This window comes from Nilaparvata lugens, chromosome 1 (genome assembly GCF_014356525.2).
Source record: "Nilaparvata lugens isolate BPH chromosome 1, ASM1435652v1, whole genome shotgun sequence".
NCBI lineage: Eukaryota > Metazoa > Arthropoda > Insecta > Hemiptera > Delphacidae > Nilaparvata > Nilaparvata lugens.
In genome coordinates, this window is record NC_052504.1 from 26,978,601 (window position 1) to 27,001,135 (window position 22,535).

Here is a 22,535-nt window from a genome sequence, read left to right on the forward strand (position 1 = left end):
AGCTATCCTATCTTACTGCCATTATAAAGTGCACCTGACTAAAGAGTTTTTTTTACTCTAAAGGTTGACTCAGAGATCAGAATAAGTATTCATTCTTCATTTATTCAATCAATTAAAAATATAAACAAATGGCATCATTCACAAATATATATATATATATTTTTTTTTATTGACGAAGCATAAAGATTAACCTACTGAGCTACATAATTAATATATCAAAAGAAGAAACAAATATGAAGATATACTTATTGATGAAGAATATTATGATAAATCTCATTACATTACTGCTGGAGAATAACAATGTACAATATTAATTACTTAAGAACACTGAAAGAATATAACCAAGAATAAATTACGGAAAAATGTCATGAATAAATATAATTTCTCTTGGCTATTAATAAAGAAGGAAATTCAAATTTCATGAAACATCATTTTTGTTCAAGTAATTTAGGTTATGCAACAGAATGCAAAAAATTACATGCTTGTTCAAAAATGGAATTAACAGAAGAAATCGAACATAAGGCATTTGGTGATTTGGAAATATTCAAAATCTCAAAATATATTTCAAGATAAATAAATTTTGAAGAATAGTCTATGAGATATTTTTGATCTTTTATTATAGAACACATATAAAATAATGAATTATGCTGTTATTGCCCTCTCAACATGTTAAATGTTTCATAAACGTAATTTTCAAGTCCTTATTATTTACATTACATAAACTTTCTCCACTTTTTTGTAGGAAAAAACTTCTTTTGTTTTTGGACAGATTATTTGTCCGTTGTTATCGGCTGCCATCTGTTTCAAGGCCTGGAAAAAATGAAATAGAATTTCTTATTTATTCACATTTTATTAGGGTATAGAATAAAAGTAATAAGAAAATTCGTGAACCGATGATGATTCAACATTAGCCACACATGTAATAGAAACTACAACTATATGGTTATACCTACACAGAAGTCAACATAAATCGTATAATATTACACATTAAAAGCAAAAGACCTGAACTGAGAACCCTAGAGCAATTTGAAATTCACAAAACACATTGAAACATACAGTAAAAATCTGGTGTGGTACACTCACACAACTTTTCTTGCTCATTGAACTGGGGGCCTCATTCTTAAACGACAATAATTTAGAGAAATAACATAATGACGATTGGCGGCAACATGATTATTTGAAACTACGATCAGACTACTGTATATGTGTGTATATAATTGTTTTCAGAGTACTTTTTCCTTTGTGTAAATTGTGAAATCCGATGATTTTTTAAAAGTCGTCAAAACAGCTTTTCTACAGATGAAATATCTCGACTAGGTGTTATTTTAATAGACTGCTCTACCTACCTACCTCTGCACGAGAAGGGGGTTACAAAGTCCATTTCTCAAGGATGGGGTGAACCCCCCATTAGTTTCCCAGAAAGGAGACTCATGCCAGTTGATGGAGCTGATAAATAACTATACAGAGTATGAATTTGAAATAAATCAGTCGAGTAATTTTTGAGAAAATCGTGAAAAACATGGTTTTTCAGTAATTATCCGCCATTTTTCTCGAGAATATTACGCAGCTCCTGCAATTTTCCCAGAAATGAGACTCATGTCAGTTGATAGGGCTTATGAATAGCTATCCATGGTATAAATTTAAAGAAAATCGTTAGAGCCGTTTTTGAGAAAATCGTGAAAAACATGGTTTTTTAGTAATTATCCGCCATTTTTTCCGCCATCTTGAATTGAATTTTATTGGATTTCTTATTGTCGGGTCCTCATGGTATAAGGACCTTAAGTTCAAAATTTCAAGTCAATCGATTAATTAGGAATGGAGTTATCGTGTTCACAGACATACACACATACACACACACACACACACACACACACACACACACACACAGACCAACACCCAAAAATCATGTTTTTGGACTCAGGGGACCTTGAAACGTATAAAAAACTTGAAATTGGGGTACCTTAATTTTTTTGGAAAGCAAGTAAAAATATTCTTGATAAACAGACCATGGGTAATATAGTTACTATAGTTATACTATTATACCAACATGCAACTACTCAGAGAAATTGGCATTGTATGTCTATAAAATTGTTTAAAGAATTTTCTCTAGAGGTGACATTTTTCTCTAGATGGACATCAAACGTTTCAAATCTTATATAAAAGAGGTTCTTGTGTAGAAATACCTGTATTCGGTAAATGAATTTTTACTTTCCTTGCCCTATTACCATAGGTAAGGAAAGTATTGCTTTCCGAAAAAAATTAAGGTACCCCAAATTCTAAATTTACGTTTCAAGGTCCCCTGAGTGCAAAAAAAGTGGTTTTTGGGTATTGGTATATATATATATATATATATATATATATATATATATGTGTGTGTGTGTGTCTGCGAACACGATAACTCCATTCCTAATTAACGGAATGACTTGAAATTTGGGACGTAAGGTCCTTTCAATATAAGGATCCGACACGAACAATTTCGATCAAATGCGATTCAAGATGGCGGCTAAAATGGCGAAAATGTTGTCAAAAACAGGGTTTTTCGCGATTTTCTCGAAAACGGCTCCAACGATTCTGATCAAATTCATACCTGAAATAGTCATTGATAAGCTCTATCAACTGCCACAAGTCCCATATCTGTAAAAATTCCAGGAGTTCCGCCCCATCTATGCAAAGTTTGATTTTAGATTCTCAATTATCTGGCTTCAGATACAATTTAAACAAAAACTTTCGAGTGGAATAGATTGAGCATGAGAATCTCTACAATTAATGTTCAGTAACATTTTCACCTAAAATTAAAAATAAGCTCAAAAATCAAGAAAATGTGATTATCCAATTGCAAACTGTTGGCAACTTACTAACTGATGATTCTATTAAATGATTCACTATGAAGAGATAGCAGACCTCGTGTGTCTCCAGCGTTAATGCCCTGTCACCAGCTGGCTCAAATCTTTGAATAGTAGACTTGAGATGCGCGGGAACACTAGCGTCAGGTGATCAATTTTCATAACGGCAAGGAATGTTGTGTGAGTGCGCCACACCAGATTTTTTGTATAGACTTCATGAGTGTGAATGTTCTACTTTTTTGCCAAAGAAAAACTCACATACATTTAGGTATCACCTGTTTTATAGTAGCATTTGCTGTGTGATACCATTTTATTATAATTGTGTTGTGGTGCAGCTGTGCTGTAGTGATTGCTCATGGATCCATTGTTGTTTTAGTTATGTGTGGATTGTAGAGAGTAGTATAGCTTTGACTGGATAGTTGAGTTCTTCAACTTGTATTTCCATTTTTTAATCAATAATGACGATTGTCTCAACATATTGTATGTTTTATGAAACGTTTTATCGTTTTATAAACGATGATTTGATTTACAAAAAAGTAGACTATCCTTCTAAGTCGATGTAAAGGAATGAATTCAATTGAAGTAATGGAGGATAGGATAGATAATCATAACTCATTATCTTGATTTGAATTCGATTTGAATTGAAAAAGATTGCACAAAGGATGAAATTTGTGATTTTCAGTGACAGCTACCCAAGTTCCTCCTCATAATAAAGTAAAAGTGATACATTTTTGAGAATTCTAAAATCAAAATAGGCTTATACTGGCTCACTTATGAACAGTATTGTGCAATGAAGTATGGATAATTTGAAATAATACTTTCATTTTAACTGAATTTTTTAACGAAACTCTTAATATTTTTCTTCTAGTGTGTACCATTAATGTTACCATTTAAATATTTAGAGGGAAAATTATTACACAGAGAACGAACAAAAAATGGCATTTGTAAAGTATCTTCAGTAGCGTTGTGCAGAATTGCCCATACTCCTCTAAAGCGTTTCACGTGATATCGCGAGAATCTATTCTATTATTTCAACTATATATGATAAGGTCAAGGCTATTGTATATAATGTGTCCCACGAAAGGTATAAAAGCCGAAGATCATAGATCCATCATGAAATTTGCAACAAAAAATGTGAGCAAAAATTCTTATATCGGCCTTAGTTTCCGAAATTTATAGATCTTTCTACATTTTTGAAAAAACGTCAATAAGTCAGAATCTTATTTTAAGGATATGGTACATAAAAATGAAAATAATTTCTGGACTGTAGTCTGTTTCTTTGTCCTTAATTTAATTGTAAATTATGAATAAATAAATAAAGAGGAAGAAATTTCCAATGTGATTCATATAATTTTCTATTTTTTTTGACGATTTTGAACTTTTTATAAGCGTTCAAACTGTTTGGCTTTGAGTACTCAGATTAGTAAGGGTACTCAGATTAATATTTTTATTTATATTAAAAATAGCCCTAAAGAAAAAATACAATAAAATGGCGAATCAACCAAACATAATTCATGTAGGATTCTATGGTCTTCGACTGTTACACCTTTCGTGGGGCACCCTGTATACAGTATACTACAATGATATACAGTAATAGACTACAACTGTTAATACAGCGAGGCTAGAGTAGTCGATTAGGGATTGGACCTGAGTTACAAGTGTAACTTAGGAACACAAGACGTAATTTTACTAGTTATTAATAACTGAAAAACAACATAGTATAGGTATAATTAGCATGTAGCCGTTCTCCACAGACGTAGCCGTGATAAAAAAACACAGGTCGTAATTTCAACAGATTTATCATGGAAAACAACATAGATACAATTATTATATCTAATTATATGAAATTAGGATTTGTGTTTTTTATCACGGCTACGTCTATGCTAATTAGGATGTAGGATGTAGGCCTACCCGTTCTCCGTAGACGTAGCCGTTGGGCAGCACCATGGGTTGGTTGTGCTCGTTGAGCGGCAGACCAGAGATGTGGCAAACCAGCCTCGACTGCGAGCAGTGCGCGAATGGCAGAGGCATGGCCAGCACATTCAGCCAGTCCTGGCACACCGGGCAGCTGGGGTTCCGGTTCTCTCGCACACTGTAGCACTGATTAACTCTCATTAAGGAAATTGCTCGTTCACATCAGAACTAATATCAATAACTAAATAATTTTGTAGCACTGACGGAGTTTTTGACGGAGCAGCGTTCATTTCAATTATATAGATCCTCAACTTATTACTAACTTAACTAAATCAAACACAACACTAAAGCTTCAACAACATGTAATAGTCATACTGCCTCTCTAACTAAATTACAATGGAGAAGCTATGATTGTTTATTCTTACTATTCTATTGTTTGGCTATTCTATAGTATGAAGAATTAACTCATAATCATGAGTTAATTTGGCTATGAGAAGAAATTGGCTATTCTATGATTGTTTACCGTACTCAAGCTAAATTAGAGGAACGTTGGTCTGGTACAGTATCCTCATCATTAGCCACTGCTACTATTAATAAAGTGGACCGCACGAAAATGGTTCGATAAGAGTAAATCAACGACTCCAAAGCTGATTATAAATAAAGATAAATATTTTTTAATACATGTGACGAATTGGCAATGTCTATGGGTGGGGAGCTCTTCCATTTTCCATCAGACCATTTTCGTGCGTTTTACTACAGTAGTTACTAAGCTCAGTGGTTTCTTGGCATACATCATAATATATTGTAAAATCTCAATGACAGATAATGCCACTATTTTTTCCAACTCATAAGCCCCAAAGACCGGTTGCGCATAAGCCCGATGAATTTTAATAATGATTAAATGTCACAAGAACCAATTAGAGAAGGGATTTCAGAAAAGAAGGCTTCTCTGATCGCTTCTCGTGACATTTGATCACGGTTGAAATTCAAAAGGCTTTTGTGCAACGTCAAATATATAGAGTTATATGGCCGGTTTCACCATGCTCTGTCAAGACATTGAGAATGGTCAAGCCTGGTACGCTTTAAAAGTGTGCTCTGAAATAATCGATAGTATGGTAGGCCTATTTTACTCTATAGAAATCATATGCTCCAGTGCACTCGTTTTAAAGAGTAGGCAATGGGCTATGTTTAAACATTTCGACCGAGCTTGGTGAAACCGGGCACTAGATTTTTATTCTGGGTTCAATCCTACAACATTCGCTAGTATCAAACATGTCAAGTCTCAGTCTAATCGGTTGAAGTGCATTTTTACGAAACACTGCTTGAATAATAGTAGAAGATTCATGGGAAAATTGATAATGCTTGAATAATAATACTATAACGTAACTAAAAGACAACGTAGGACTGAGTGGTTTATAAGAAATATTTTTCAGCAATGGAGTACATTATTAGAAAAAATAAGATTCGTTAATAAGTTTTTTGGTAATTTCATCTCGTTTATAAACTAATACAAGGAGTAAAGTAATCCTCCTCTAAACACTTGTTCCATATTGGAGGAGTATTTCTCAGGAAAATGTATTCTGAAAAGTACACTTTTTGGAAATAAGAAGAATTTGAATTCAATTGGATAATATACGTCAATATTGTTGGATCTTTAGCCTACAAGCAGATATTTTGTAATTTATATCATGTATAATTATTTTCGACAAATATTTTGTACGGAGCTCTCATAAACATATATATAATTATCAAAACCTAGAATTTCATTACTATTGATACATATGATTGCAGCGAGCAATATCATATCAACCCGATTTGCTTTCTTCTGAGAATAATATAACAGAAGTATCAACTATTTTTTTCTTATCATTACAGCTTGGACGTAATTGAATATCAATTGGAATTCAGCAAATATTTCCTACCGAAAAATTTGTTAGTGAATAGACAAGAGTAGAGAAGTATTACCAAACTTAAGAAAAGTAATACTATTAAAGAAGACAAACCTACACAACTATCAAGGTTCAAGTACGAATAAAAAATTAATATAATTGAAATATGGAAAGGATATGGTGTTTTCAATGCGGAGAGTCCAGCCTGGAGTGCCACAGTGAATACCGATTGAGACGCCATTTGGAAAAGTCGGTAGTTTTCTTGCCTGAATTGTTCAACAAGTTTTTCCCAACGACCTTCGTCCAGTAGTTCTTTATATGGAGAAATTTCTGAAAACAAAAATAGAATGTTTGAATGTGCACAAACAAAAAAAATTGTTAATTCCAAAATAATTGATATTATTTGTTCTGTTCTGTTCGTACCCTAAGATATCTAAACTAAACTCAGGGATGCGTTCATAGACTCAAATGTGGTAATTCTGTTGAAATATTCTCTGTATGGCAATTTTATCAGTAAAAAAATACTCTCATCGATATTACACTTTACAAACCAATCTAATTGTCCGTGATTACTAAATGGCAATACGTTATTTATTCATAATTTACAATCAACTTAAGGACAAAGAAACAGACTACAGTCCAAAACTTCTTTTCATCCCAATTTCATAAAATAAATTGGCCAAATATAGGTTATGTGCGACTTTTCAATTCTTCGCTAACTTCCACATTGGAACAAACACTTGAAACAATTAATTTTGAATTTAGAAAGATTAAGATCCGAGTTGATAACAAAATTCCTTCTACTTAGCGCTGAAAACTGTAAAATAAATATTAATTTGAAATATTTTGTACCGAAAATTAAAACAATCTTCTCTACTAGAAGCACAGCTGATAATGAGTAGAACATCACAATAATACGTTCAAATAGCTTAATAATATGAAAAGTGTGCTATTGACCTGTATTAGCTGGGAAAGCGAGGAGAGCCATGCAGTGTTGGATATCTTGGAGTCTTCTCCTATCTTCTTCATAAGTAGCAAAGTGTTTCCTTGCATGGCTGGAGAAATCAATTTAGAAATTAGGTTAATGTTTAATTAAACCAACGATGAAATTACAAATTACCTAGTATGGAGAGTGCTCATTTCTCATTCGAGGTACTACGAATGCTCTATGTTACTTCCCTCAAATATAATGGAATAGAATAATAAATTAACTAGGCTCAATAGAACATCACAATTTGACATATAACCAGTCAACACAATACAATCCGCCACAACAAGAACCAGGTTTATACAACACAACAATAAACAGTCACAGTGCATTGGACTCAATTAACATTCATATACTATAATCATTATTTTTTATTAATTTCAAAATCAATTAATAATTAATTAAAGAATAATTAATTAATTTATTTTTTATTAATTTCAATATGTTTTTCTCCATAAATTCCTTGACAGAGTAGAAGGGTTTATTTAAGATTACTTAATATGTCTAAAACATTTCTGAGCCTTCTGTAATCAAGTAGCTTTTCTTTTCAATGAGAAGCCTATTCATAATTATTTTGATTGCGGCATTAGTGGGGCCTTGATCTGTTTTGTGGAGTCGACATCTTGTTACATTCAGAGACTGACTTGATCTTGTATTATGTGTGTCTCAACTCTATTTTATCGGGACTAGCTTTTAAGAACAGAAATAATCGTAATATATTTATATAATCAAAAAAGTGTTAATATACGCAATCTCTTGAAAATGTTCCTACAATGAAGATCCTACGAAATGAAGCTCTGGCAATGACTCTGACAGCCTTATTCTGCAATAAAAATATATCTTGCGCTTGCAATGCACTCACTACCCCAGACTATTTAGACCATATTGAATATTATATTGAAAAATGCCAGAATAAGCCTGACGAGTGCCATCCTGGACCTGCTCAACACAAATGCCTTCAAGGGCAAATACACTGCTGCTCAACTTATTTTTCAGACTGGCAATGTGATGGGTCCAAGTTAGAGTAGGGCCTCAAACATTGCTCTGCCTTATTAATTGTACTATTAAATGCAGATCTATTTTTTAATCCCAAAGGTGATTGAGAAGTAGCTCATCACCATTCAACCGAGTTTGAACTACCTTCAAATTAGACTCAGATAGTGACACAGCCTGAGTGTCATCTGAATGCTTATTGAGAGCTGCGCTGGCATCTACATTATTATAATACTATTTCGATGGGACATCGATGCTCAAATTATCAATCATACTAAGAAAGAGCAATGGACTCAGGACCGAGCACTGAGGTGCACCAAATTTATCAGACAAATTATGAAATAAGAGCGTGGCTGCTTTTCTCTTGAACTTAACCTTCTCATTGTATGGGTCAACTTACAGCTTACAATAGTATTAAACATAAAACCAAGTAATTGAGTAAATCGTTTCGTTTTAAAATCTATTGTGAATAATTAAGAATCAGTAATCAGCAGCAATCGGTCAAAAATGTGTGTATAATTCTATCTATAAGCCCATTATTTCAAGGGCACTAAGGTACTATGTTCAATGTGGGCACATTCTCCTCTTAGAAATGCTTCAATATAAACGTTACATTTTTCAAGAGTGGGATGATAATATAAGATCATAAATTGTTCAGCACCAGATATATTAACCTATGTGTGAGTGAATTTTAGAAGGCCATCAAACATTGAATTTGAACTGATTTAAACTAGTATTGCATAGCAATGAGATTAATTTGGAGTATTACCAAACATTTTGTGACAAGATAAGGAAAACTAGACTTGTCAATAGAACTATTTTTGCCTTTTAATGAGATAAAGTAGCATATTTGTGAAAAATACAATGAGGTACTGTATGACATTCAACAGATGAATCAAGTAATTATATTAGTAACATACCGAACTGCATCCATTCTTCTGTCAGAGCGAACTAGCTCGACAAACTCTTGAATTCGAAGATTGAATTCCATGGATGATTGTAACTTGCGTAATTTGGAACGATTGTCATGACACCAGGCAAGGCATTTCGCTGTTTCTCTAGCTGCAAGCGATCTTTCCACTTCTCTTGAAACCAGAAACACGTCTGAAATCATAATAGTTGATATTATACTTATTGGTGTTCGTATTTCTGAACAGTGCATTCATGATTAATGATTCATACACTGCAATCATAATAGTTGATATTATACTTATTGGTGTTCGTATTTCTAAACAGTGCATTAATGAGTCCACATTAAAGTAGTAAGTTCCTTTCACATAAAATTTATTATACCATATTTTTTTTTAATGCGGATAATGAACCACATGAGTTTTTTTTTAGCTTAAGCTTGAATAATGGGAAGTGCGAGGGTGACTTGTTGAGATGATCAAACATTCTTTATAAGATTAATATTATTATAAGATTCAAGGTGTTCTTGCAAACCTTATTTTAAAGAGAATAGATTGCTGACGGCAGCTGCTATTCATGTATTCGATTTAGCAATCTTCTTTTCAATAATAGACGGGTGTATGAGGAGAACCAGGTGATTCATCCCCATAATACAAGATTTGGAGGTTTTGTTTACCCACCTCATAGACTTAGCCTGCTGGAGAGTGGCCCGTTTTATATGGGAATGAAAATATTCAATTCACTTCCATCTCACATAAGAGAAATTGAGGGCTTGAAGGAGTTCAAAAAACACTCAGGGAATTTATTATTGTACTGTATCCTTACAGTTTAGCAGATTTCCTTGTTGGTTAATGTTTGCTTAATGTATGGTTATGTTAAATCTGTTGTTCTCTTGACTGTTGAAAGATAAATGATATTAGTAATATATAACATTACACTTTGAGGTGTCATACTGCGGGAGCATTGCTCCCTCGATGCAGTTTCATATGACGAACAAGTAAAGTAAATTAATTTCAAGCCTACAGGCGGGATTCAAACCTGCCAGGTACGCTAGAAGACTGAAGGGTGCATCGTCTCGGCTAACATGGCCGGCACATATACTTTCATAAATGTATCCTACCTCTAATATTTGATTTGCTAATTCAGGTTATTATCCGGATCACTTATTTTATTTGGATTAACTTGGAATTTTGAGATTCTAACTACCAAACATATACAAGTCTTTTTCGAATCACACGATTCTCATAAGTGAATACTAAGCTACAAGTCCAACTTGAATTACTTTCAACTACAACTATCAAGTAAAAACAACTTCCAATCAAGTTTTTGCCCAACGTATCCTGAGGCCGAAACACACAAGGCGTTTTTCTAGACGAGTCGGCATGACACGACAGGATAGGAAACTCTCCGCTAGGCCGACTTGGTTGACGTATCGAGAATCAGCCAATCGGAGAGCTTCCTGCCCTGTCGTGCCATCCGACTCACTTGAAAAAAAAGCCTCGAGTGTTCCGGCCCTAAGGCTACACACACACACACACACACACACAGAGTGGTCAGACGTTCAGAGTCCTTTCTATGGACACAAAAGCAGCACCTATTTCTTCTAGTAGCAATCTACAGAATGCTGATACTGATAAGTCACTCCCTAATTTCATACAGCAAAAATTTCTATATTTCTAAGCCAATTTTGTTAGAGCAACATTTGTTAGATAGAGCACTCCTTGAGGTTGTGTTCAACACCAATTTTCATTTGTTTCAGTTCGAAAATGCCCCCTCTCTTGACTGTGGAAAAATAGTAGCTCGTTGTGAGGTCTGGGGATTTGTGGTGCAAGTACAAAGGTGGTGAAGGGCTGAACGAGGGATCCATGCAACACTGGGATGCAAAAGCACTGAGATCTTTCTTAAGAATCGTTGCAACAGGGTAATGTGAAATACCAATTTCACGAGATCCTTGACGCATTGATTTCTTAGGGCTCTTCATGAACATTTCACGAACTCTGTCAACATTCTCTGCTCCTTGACGTTGATGGTCTTTGATCGTCTTGCATCTGCGACACTCCCTGTTGTTAGTAATTTGAAATGGTAATTTTTAACAGTTTTTGCATCCAGTTTTGCATGGATCCCTCGTTCAGCCCTACACCACCTTTGTACTCGCACCACAGATCCCCAGACCTCATAACGAGATCATATTTCTTCCACAGTCAAGAGAGGAAGCATTTTTGAACTGAAACAAATGAAAATTGGTGTTGTACACAACCTCAAAGAGTGCTCTATCTAACAAATGTTGTTCTAACAAAATTGGTTTAGAAATAAAGAAATTATAACTGTATGAAAATAGGGAGTGACTTATCAGACACTCTGTAGTTTGATTTCTCAATTCATGATAAATTGAAAGAAAAACAAGATCAAGTATCAGACAGGAAGGTGGTATCAGTATCATTTTAATAATACCATATAAACGTCTTCTCTCTCTCTCTCTCTCTCTCTCTCTCTCTTTTCCCTGTCGTGTGTTAGTGGAAAGGATATTATTTTACATCATTTTCAGAGAATCGGAAATAGTTTTTGAAACACCGCCGATTTATGTAGTTACATCATAATATTATAATATCGTTATTCAAATTGCATTTGATCTTTATTATGATGAATAAATTTTTCACACTTTGTAAGATTCGTTTAATAATTAGCAAACTGTCATTTGATGTAAATATTAGTGTATCATTCAGTATGTAACATATATAAATAAAGAACTCTAATCTACAGAGTGTTTACAGATGATTATCGGGGTTTTAACTCTTTACAAAATTTATTACATTAAACTTACAGTTATAAATAATATGTGAAATGGAAGAGTAACTCAAACCTTAAAACCTTAACCTTAATTAAGAACCTTATGAATGTTAAATGTGACTACCATTTGTCGTACGGCACACATCTAGCCTATAGCCGAGTTCTTCCCGAACGTTGAAAAGTGTTTCTTCAGTAATTGTAGTAACAGCTGCTTCAATTCGATTTATTAATTCAGGGAGGTTAGCTGGTAGTGGAGGCACGTACATACGATCCTTGATGAAGCCCGAAAGGTAAAAACCGCTTGGCGTTAGGTCGGGAGAACGAGGCGGCCATGCATAGCAAGCCCTGTCATTGGGGCCCTTTCGGAGTCAAGCGGACTGCGGCGGAATCATTGCATGCATATGCGCACTAGTGCCAACAAACAAAACTGTTTGAGTTACTTCTTCATTTGACATGTCATTTACAGTTCAATGTAATAAATTTTATAGAGTTAAAACCCCGATAATCATTTGTAAACGCCCTGTAATTTAATCTCTCTCGTACTAATTCAATAATTACCGTAACTTTCCAGTTTCCATATTAGCGTTCTCGCGTTGTTCTTTGTCTATTCTTTGGAAGAAATCCTGGCCGCTAGAATTCTCATTGAGCAATGGTCTGACTGTCGGTAGTGTGAGCTGTCAGTTGGAACAAGAACGTGAAATTCTGAACGCCCTACCGCTCTTTAAGCATCTAATATAATACAACTTGGAGGTTTTCCAAATTTGGAAATTAACTTAGAGTGATGAAGTTATTGGAATTAATTCCTATGAATTAGAGACAAATCAATGAGAATAAAACTTTGAATTTTGCCAAGAAGGGATTTGTTTTTCTACTTAATTATGCATTTCTACCGATAATTGAATTTAAGTTATTATGTTATTATTATTATTATTAAAACACACAAAACAAAAAATACAATAAAATGCTACAAATATAAATAAAAAAATAAGTCAATCAGTTCCTCGTTAAGTGAATAAAATTTACTTATTGGCTACAGGTTCAGCTAATTTAGCACCAATCCACCACCAATGTGTCCCTCCCTAAGTGAATGAAATTTCACAGCTAATTTGATTCGAGTCTTTGTTAATAGCTCAGTTGGCCATAAACATGTTGACTGGAATCAATTATTGACAAAGCAATCCAGGTCGAACTGAAGCTACTAAGTTACAAAATTAATCAATTGATACCTTGAGCAGGAATTTGAATAGCATCTCACCGATATTCGTGAGATCTTGTAGATCGGAAGTGTGAGCAAGGCGAGTGGCCGCATTGTAGTAGCCTCTGCGCAGGAAGTACTCGACAAGCATTCGATCGAGACGTCGCCTTCGCCACTGAGAGCCTCCAGCATGCTCCTTCAGATGTTCAAGGCGGCGTTTGCACACATAGCCTACTTGAAGCTCTTCTGATATACTTTCCTCAGCCTGAAAAATCAAACAGTCGACAGTGCAAAATGTTTCACAGTAAAGGTCACTTTTTATTCCACATGGTATGATTCATGTATACTCCGGTAGTCATGAAATGTATATCAAGGAGCCAAGTATATTATCATGTCAACAGACGTTTCAAACTACTATTAACAAGCTACTATTATTTGTAACTACTCATATTCTCAAGTAACGTCAGGAATGACTCTAGCCCTTCAGCTGTAGTCACGCCGTTACCATCTTTGAGCGGCTATAGCCGCTGAAATAAGTTTAAGTAAGGTTGAGACTGCTATTTATCGCCCGAATTCAGATAAAATGTCCCAATAGATGAAAAAAATCCGATAAAGGTTAAGTCTTTACAATAATTTTAAATTTGGATGTATTGAATACCAAATAGAATAGAAATATCCACTAAAGTATGTTGTATTGACTAATTGAGATTTTGAACCAGGAAAGAATACCACCTTATTCCTGAAAGCACAGCAGATAACTGTTAGCCTATCCTATTATGACAATTATCTAAATACACCACCTGTTTAGATAAAAATTAAATCTAATATATAATTATAAGCCACGAGCACAGAGCTCAAGCCGTAACAACTGTTACGATCATGCTAGCGGACTAATCGTACGGCTCGATCCACCTCACTATAGCCGCTTCCGTCGCGGCATAGAACTGGGTTTCATTCATTTACATGGGAAGCAGTATGCGTCATCGTCTCGCGGCTACAGCCGTATGGCTAGTCGATAAAATCGTCATTCAGGAAATCCACCTTCATATCAAATCATTCTTTATAATGCAACACACTCGCCTCATCAATATTATAAAAAAGAGCAAAAACTGAAATAGTATATTTCACACCTAGGGCCGAAAATGAGACTTTTCCGGCTCGAAATCGGTTTTCAAGTCCGAGGCCGTAGGCCGAGGACTAGAAAAGATTGAGAGCCGAAAAAACATTTTTGCCCGTGGTGCGAACGCTATTTTTCGCCACACAGAAAAATAAACAATATATATTTATATGAGAATAATTGTTTATTGAGCACTTCCGAAAGCAAAAGTGGAAGGTCATAGCTCTAGCAAATCTGAGGTAATCTGAATATCAGGAAATTGTCCAAGTATTTTTATTTTTTATTCTGATTTGTCTAAATAACCTAAAAGATTATGTTCAATTATGTGGGAGGTTGAGTTTATACTTTTTTATTATTTCAAATAACAATAAGATGATATTATTATAAATGTTTTAATTATTGAATAATAAACTCAAATGATGAAAAGATTTTGATCAACTGTTTTAGCACACTTGAAATTTAGCGGCCGGAAAGGGTACTCTTTCCGGCCTTAGCCGGAAAGAAACGTGTTCTGACGTCAGACGAGAGTCGTCTGCAAACAATGTCTTTCAGATCTACGTAGGGACTGAAAAACAGCTGCTTTCTGTGCAGTGTGGCGAAAACCATTTTTTATTTATCTCATTTGTATTCACTATTGTATTACTAGGGTAATACAATTGACAGTAGTTTCCATGATTTACTTTGGCTACTGGAGTGATCTGCGGTCTAGTGGATAGAGTGCTTGCCTAGGAGCCTAGAGAACCCCAGTTTAAACCCTCTCAGTGCAAAATGTTTCACAGTAAAGGTCACTTTTTATTCCACATGGTATGATTCATGTATACTCCGGTAGTCATGAAATGTATATCAAGGAGCCAAGTATATTATCATGTCAACAGACGTTTCAAACTACTATTAACAAGCTACTATTATTTGTAACTACTCATATTCTCAAGTAACGTCAGGAATGACTCTAGCCTTCAGCTGTAGTCACGCCGTTACCATCTTTGAGCGGCTATAGCCGCTGAAATAAGTTTAAGTAAGGTTGAGACTGCTATTTATCGCCCGAATTCAGATAAAATGTCCCAATAGATGAAAAAAATCCGATAAAGGTTAAGTCTTTACAATAATTTTAAATTTGGATGTATTGAATACCAAATAGAATAGAAATATCCACTAAAGTATGTTGTATTGACTAATTGAGATTTTGAACCAGGAAAGAATACCACCTTATTCCTGAAAGCACAGCAGATAACTGTTAGCCTATCCTATTATGACAATTATCTAAATACACCACCTGTTTAGATAAAAATTAAATCTAATATATAATTATAAGCCACGAGCACAGAGCTCAAGCCGTAACAACTGTTACGATCATGCTAGCGGACTAATCGTACGGCTCGATCCACCTCACTATAGCCGCTTCCGTCGCGGCATAGAACTGGGTTTCATTCATTTACATGGGAAGCAGTATGCGTCATCGTCTCGCGGCTACAGCCGTATGGCTAGTCGATAAAATCGTCATTCAGGAAATCCACCTTCATATCAAATCATTCTTTATAATGCAACACACTCGCCTCATCAATATTATAAAAAAGAGCAAAAACTGAAATAGTATATTTCACACCTAGGGCCGAAAATGAGACTTTTCCGGCTCGAAATCGGTTTTCAAGTCCGAGGCCGTAGGCCGAGGACTAGAAAAGATTGAGAGCCGAAAAAACATTTTTGCCCGTGGTGCGAACGCTATTTTTCGCCACACAGAAAAATAAACAATATATATTTATATGAGAATAATTGTTTATTGAGCACTTCCGAAAGCAAAAGTGGAAGGTCATAGCTCTAGCAAATCTGAGGTAATCTGAATATCAGGAAATTGTCCAAGTATTTTTATTTTTTATTCTGATTTGTCTAAATAACCTAAAAGATTATGTTCAATTATGTGGGAGGTTGAGTTTATACTTTTTTATTATTTCAAATAACAATAAGATGATATTATTATAAATGTTTTAATTATTGAATAATAAACTCAAATGATGAAAAGATTTTGATCAACTGTTTTAGCACACTTGAAATTTAGCGGCCGGAAAGGGTACTCTTTCCGGCCTTAGCCGGAAAGAAACGTGTTCTGACGTCAGACGAGAGTCGTCTGCAAACAATGTCTTTCAGATCTACGTAGGGACTGAAAAACAGCTGCTTTCTGTGCAGTGTGGCGAAAACCATTTTTTATTTATCTCATTTGTATTCACTATTGTATTACTAGGGTAATACAATTGACAGTAGTTTCCATGATTTACTTTGGCTACTGGAGTGATCTGCGGTCTAGTGGATAGAGTGCTTGCCTAGGAGCCTAGAGAACCCCAGTTTAAACCCTCTCATTACCAAATGTTTTTCAACCAAGTCACTCTCGTGTTATCGAATGGGCATTTTAAACTGTCAGTCCCGGCTGAAGTATATCAGTCTTAAGGCCAATTGACGACTTAATTATCCTATACTATTGAACGAGCCACTTCTGTTTATATGTTTATATTTCACCGGATCTCGAAAACGGCTCTAACGATTCTCACGAAATTCAGAAAATAGTAGGTTTACAATATGAGAATTCGATTACACTAGGTCCCATCCCTGGGAAAACTCGCTGAAGGACATTAAAAGGATAATTATTATTCATCCTTGGAAAAACAGTTGATAATAATATTATTTCGTCGTCTGTTGATGATGGAAGTGAGTGAGCGAGTTCATGTGTGTGGGACTGTCAAAATTATGACTCAGCTGTTGAACTTTTGTAATCATTCAATCAGTTACTTAGTGCCGGTTGCAAAAAAGCCGGGTTATTTTCAATCCTGTTTAATTCCAGTAGATCCATCTTTTTGAAATGGTCTTCTCTAATTTGGTTCACGTAAAATTAATCAGGATTAAAATTTAACCGAATGTTATTATAATTTCTTCTTTCGTAATAATTTTTTATGCTTTTGTACTCCAGAGCGAAGCTCGGTACCCGATATTATAACTAAGCCATAGTGCATTCTAGTCAGCACAGGTAGGGCTCCTGCACCAATAAAAATTTGTTGATTTCAGCTTATCTATACCAGCTAGTGTTTCTATTGGTGTAGGAGCCCTACCTGTGCTGACGTTACCATCAACCACCTGTCTTGCACTATGGCTTTGTTTACGGAGGCAGTGGTCCACTGCGGCTACATCTGATTATTGGTGTGTACAGGCCTAACCCTCAAATGGCTTGATGTTCTATTGCAAATACAACTAGAATAGATGTCCACTCTCACAACACAACGAACAGGAAGAGATTTAAGCTGCGTTTACACCAAAGTTATTACAAAATGTTAATAACTTAATCCTTATAGATTCTATTAGATTGAACAGAACTTGACAAACATATACAGGGTGATTCTTAATTATGGTAAAATAATTTAATACGTGATAGTAGAGGTAAAAATAAGAAAAAAAGTTCTTATAAACATATATCCATAAACGCTTCATTAGCGAGCTATACAGGGTGAAAGATGAAAGAACACAGTAGATAAACGCTTCATTAGCGAGCTATACAGGGTGAAAGATTTCGCCCGGAATTCAGTTCCTCTGGTGAAATACACCGATACTGAATTGTTTGGGGAATTGTTTTTGATTAACTTATGCTGGATTAATATGGAAAAATATCTGAAAAATTGAATAAAACTAGTCTGGAAGCTGTAGTGTGAGTAGTTTTTGAGAAAAAAGTTGAAATATGCAAAAAATCTCAGTAGAAAAACACAGACTTCTACGTTTGATGCCCAATAACTTTCTTTAATGACCAGTGAACAAATAATTTTTTGCAATAAAAATTGTAGAGAATTTAATTCTGAAAAGAATTATGTAAGTTGTGTAAACTAAATTTGAATAAAATGTATTCTTATGTAGTAAATTACACCACGAAAATTTCCTTTTTTATGAGGAGAGAACTATTAACTCATAGGTTGTAGCTGATTGCAAATAAAACATGAATTTAAAGAACATCTGATTCATTTTGTTTTAAATGAGAAAATATTTAAAAGAAATTATCAGCTGAAAATTATTTTCAGAAATATTGTAGCTCATTGTTGAACAAAACAACAAATTGTAAGTTAGGCCTACTGTAACCGCGCTGTGTGGTTTTTGTTTAATCTATTAACCAGTTATTTGTAACCATCTCTTGGTGATGGAGCTCCATCACGCTTCAGTGTTGCTGTTTGTGAACACTTTAATCACAGCTTTCCAAATCAATGGATAGGACGAGGTGGGCCAGTACCATGGCCAGCTAGGTCACCCGACTTAAATCCTTTGGATTTTTATCTTTGGGGACACTTGAAAACCTTAGTATACAATAATCCGATTGATACCATTGAAGAACTCCGATTAAGGATTTTGAACGGAATAAAAATGATAAAGCAGACTCCTGGAATATTTGAACGGGTCCGACAATCGATGAGAAGACGTCTGAACATATGCATTCAGAACAAAGGAGGTCACTTTGAACATCATCTTCAGTCTTTTGGTATAAGTTTAATGTCATTTAGATATGTTACTTTCATATAAAAATAAACTTTTTATAAAAAACCGAATATTTTATTTGCAATCAGCTAAAACCTATGAGTTATTAGTTCTCTCCTAATAAAACAGCAGATTTTCGTGATGTAATGTACTACATAAGAATACATTTTATTCAAATTTTATTTAAATTTAGTTTACACAACTTATATAATTCTTTTCAGAATTAAATTCTCTACAATTTTTATTGCAAAGAAGTATTTGTTTACTGGTCATTAAAGAAAGTTATTGGGCATCAAACGTAGAAGTCTGTGTTTTTCTACTGAGATTTTTTGCATATTTCAACTTTTTTCTCAAAAACTACTCACACTACAGCTTCCAGACTAGTTTTATTCAATTTTTCAGATATTTTTCTATATTAATCCAGCATAAGTTAATCAAAAACAATTCCCCAAACAATTCAGTATCGGTGTATTTCACCAGAGGAACTGAATTCCGGGCGAAATCTTTCACCCTGTATAGCTCGCTAATGAAGCGTTTATGGATATTTGTTTATAAGAACTTTTTTTCTTATTTTACCTCTACTATCACGTATTAAATTATTTTACCATAATTAAGAATCACCCTGTATATGTTTATCATGTGTATTATTATGTGTGTTCATTATGTTCAATCTAATAGGGTTAATCTATAAGGATAAAGTTATTACCATTTTGTTAATAACTTTGATGTAAACGCAGCTTTAAACTGAATAAGAATTTTTCAAAAACTACATTTGTTGGAGCAAGTGTAAAAAAGAATTATAACAAATAAGTTTCATGATACAGTTGCATGGAGACTTTTAATAAACAGTAGACAATTCTTGAGCTGATTTCTGTTGGAAAAACTTAAATTTGTGCTTAGATATAAAATGTTTCTATGAGACTGGGAGACTTTTGATTTCATAATTTTCAATTGTGAATCATTCTGCAACAAGAATGATTTAAACCTTTCAAAGAGTATTGTGATAGGCATACTATAATGTAATTTATGTTACTTTAGTTATTAGAAAATACTCGATGAATAAATCAAATAAAACATTTATAAATTATTGATAAACTTACACGTATGGTAATCAGAATGCATAATTTTGATTACCGGTATAGCCTATGCATGCATCATAATGATTTTCATAAAATTGGATACAAACTCAATTTTTCAAACCCAGAACAATTACAAACTTAAAACAGAGTTTTTACAAGAAAAACATTTAATTTAGAAATGAATAGGCTACCTTTCTTTTGAGGACTTGCAGCTTTTCGACCATGCCTCCAAGCAAACGACTGATTTCACTTGCGCCAACCGCATCACCCTGTAAGCCTCTTTCCAGCTCTTGGGCTGCTGCTTGTACGTGGGAAACCTCCCTATCCAACTGCTTTTGCGCTGACCTGAATTTCTTATTCAAAAGTTCATAAGGCACCTGCAGATAAACAACATAATATTCAGTAATAAAACTAATTTAGACTATAAATTATGTTATTGAAATTTAACACTGACAAATATTCAAAGATTGGGTGTATCCAAAAGCAACAGAAAAACACTAAGAATCTACAGTTCAAAAGCATTGATAAATGAACAAAAATAAAATTCAATTTAAGCATTAAAGACCTGTTTAATGATTATTTGCAATGCAATTAAAAATATAAATATACTGATAATTAGTACAGTAAGTTAAATTGTACAATCACTTTCCGGAGCTCAAGACCCTGTAATAAACCTATAGAGTCGTAATCAATCCTTCACTTACTTGAGAGCTATCATTAACTGTTATTTTGATACTTATCTATTTCTTTTTTCATGACAAACTGCATGTAATAATCCGTTTTTGAACTATTTTCAACGACACTACAGTCTAATTTTCTAATTAGTATACAAAATAGTTTGTAAAACGTTTTATTTTGACTTGTAACTTTGTCCATAATGAAATAATTATCCTTCTAAAATGTAAAAGTTTTCATTTAAAGTTGGTTGAAAAATGCATAGACTGACCAGTTACTCTATTAGGCGCAAAAGAATTGACCACGACTGTGAAAGGTTTATTTTCGAGCCCATACGTTAAGCTAAATAAAACTTGATACACTTGTAGGCCTACACTATCGTAAAATATTTTAATATTCAAATGAATAGTCTACAGTATTATAATAAATTATAGCGTATTAATTTAGAAATAGAAATATATGAAAATTCAAAAATATTTTTTAGTAGCTTGTGTCAATTAGCCTAGGGTTTAAAATTTGTACCAAGAAACCTTATACCTTCAATGTGGGATGTTCCAAAGATTTTACGTCCGCCATACTAAACTACTGCATTCAAATCAATTTAAGTTTGATGAAATGCAATTAGAACTAAAAACACAAAGGATTACTAATTAACAGAACCATATACCCAATTATTAAGAGAAAGAAACACAATGCAAAAAGTAACAGAGCTTTAATCCATAGCGAATACTGAAATCTGAATCTGAAATACAATGCAAACAAGAAACAACGCAAAACAGCTGATTCCACGATGATTGGCGTTGGCAGATATCCAAAATCCAGCAGGAATGACAAAAGCGTCTATCAGCCGCACCTAACATCTGTAATGCGCATGTGCTTATAATGGTTATGTTTTGCCTTGTCCACACGTTGGCCCAGTAAGCTGGCCCAGCCTGGTGAGCTTGGCTGCGTTGGTCTTACCATCTACAGTAAGGTAGTCTGGTGTGAAATTATTAAATAGGCTGCCAACTCATTTAAATCCTAGGACGCATTTCTTTAAAACAGACTTATATAGGTTCTTAGTTGATAAGAGTTACTATAGTATTGACGAATTTGTAAATGGAATGTAGTGTGTTTCAATGTTATTTATGTATGCCAATGTAATTTTAATGTATGATTTACATAATAACTTGCCGTGTAGATTATCTTTTATAAAGTTTTTGACTGTAAATCTTCCTGACGTTATTCAACTGTATGGAAATTTTCTGTATTATTGAATAAAATGAATATTCTATTCTATTCTATTTAAGGTCAACGATATAATGGTAGTGGAGAAAGATAGGAGAAAAACGTTGCCGATCCTCTGTCTTGTCAATGTCTTTTATAGATGGTAGCTGAACCAGGTTTATTGTTGTAATATTAACTGTTCATTCTCGTTTAAAATAATCAATTATATTTCATTAGGCAATAAAATGCAAGGAAGGATCATGGGAAAGAGGAGTGTGGGAAGAAGAAGGATATCCTGGCTGCGTAATTTAAGAGAATGTGGTATGGCTGCAACTCAAGGGAACTATTCAAGGCTGCAACCAATAATGTGAAAATTGCCGTGATGATTTCCAACCTCCGATAGGAGAAGGAAAGAAATTATATTTTCCAATAATTTTAAATGA

General features: G+C 34.1%; 1 protein-coding gene across 1 annotated transcript; it reads right to left on the minus strand.

The window, feature by feature from the left end:
* Positions 1-85: 85 nt before the first annotated feature.
* On the minus strand, positions 86-21,710 carry LOC111060568 (E3 ubiquitin-protein transferase MAEA). The gene is made up of 8 exons (XM_022348240.2): positions 21,424-21,710; positions 20,403-20,588; positions 13,579-13,783; positions 9,548-9,731; positions 7,604-7,701; positions 6,826-6,976; positions 4,755-4,947; positions 86-810 (listed from the first exon to the last, which is right to left on the minus strand). Exons 1-8 carry the CDS (start codon positions 21,460-21,462, stop codon positions 709-711), a joined length of 1,158 nt encoding a protein of 385 aa, XP_022203932.1. The 5' UTR covers positions 21,463-21,710; the 3' UTR covers positions 86-708.
* Positions 21,711-22,535: the final 825 nt, after the last annotated feature.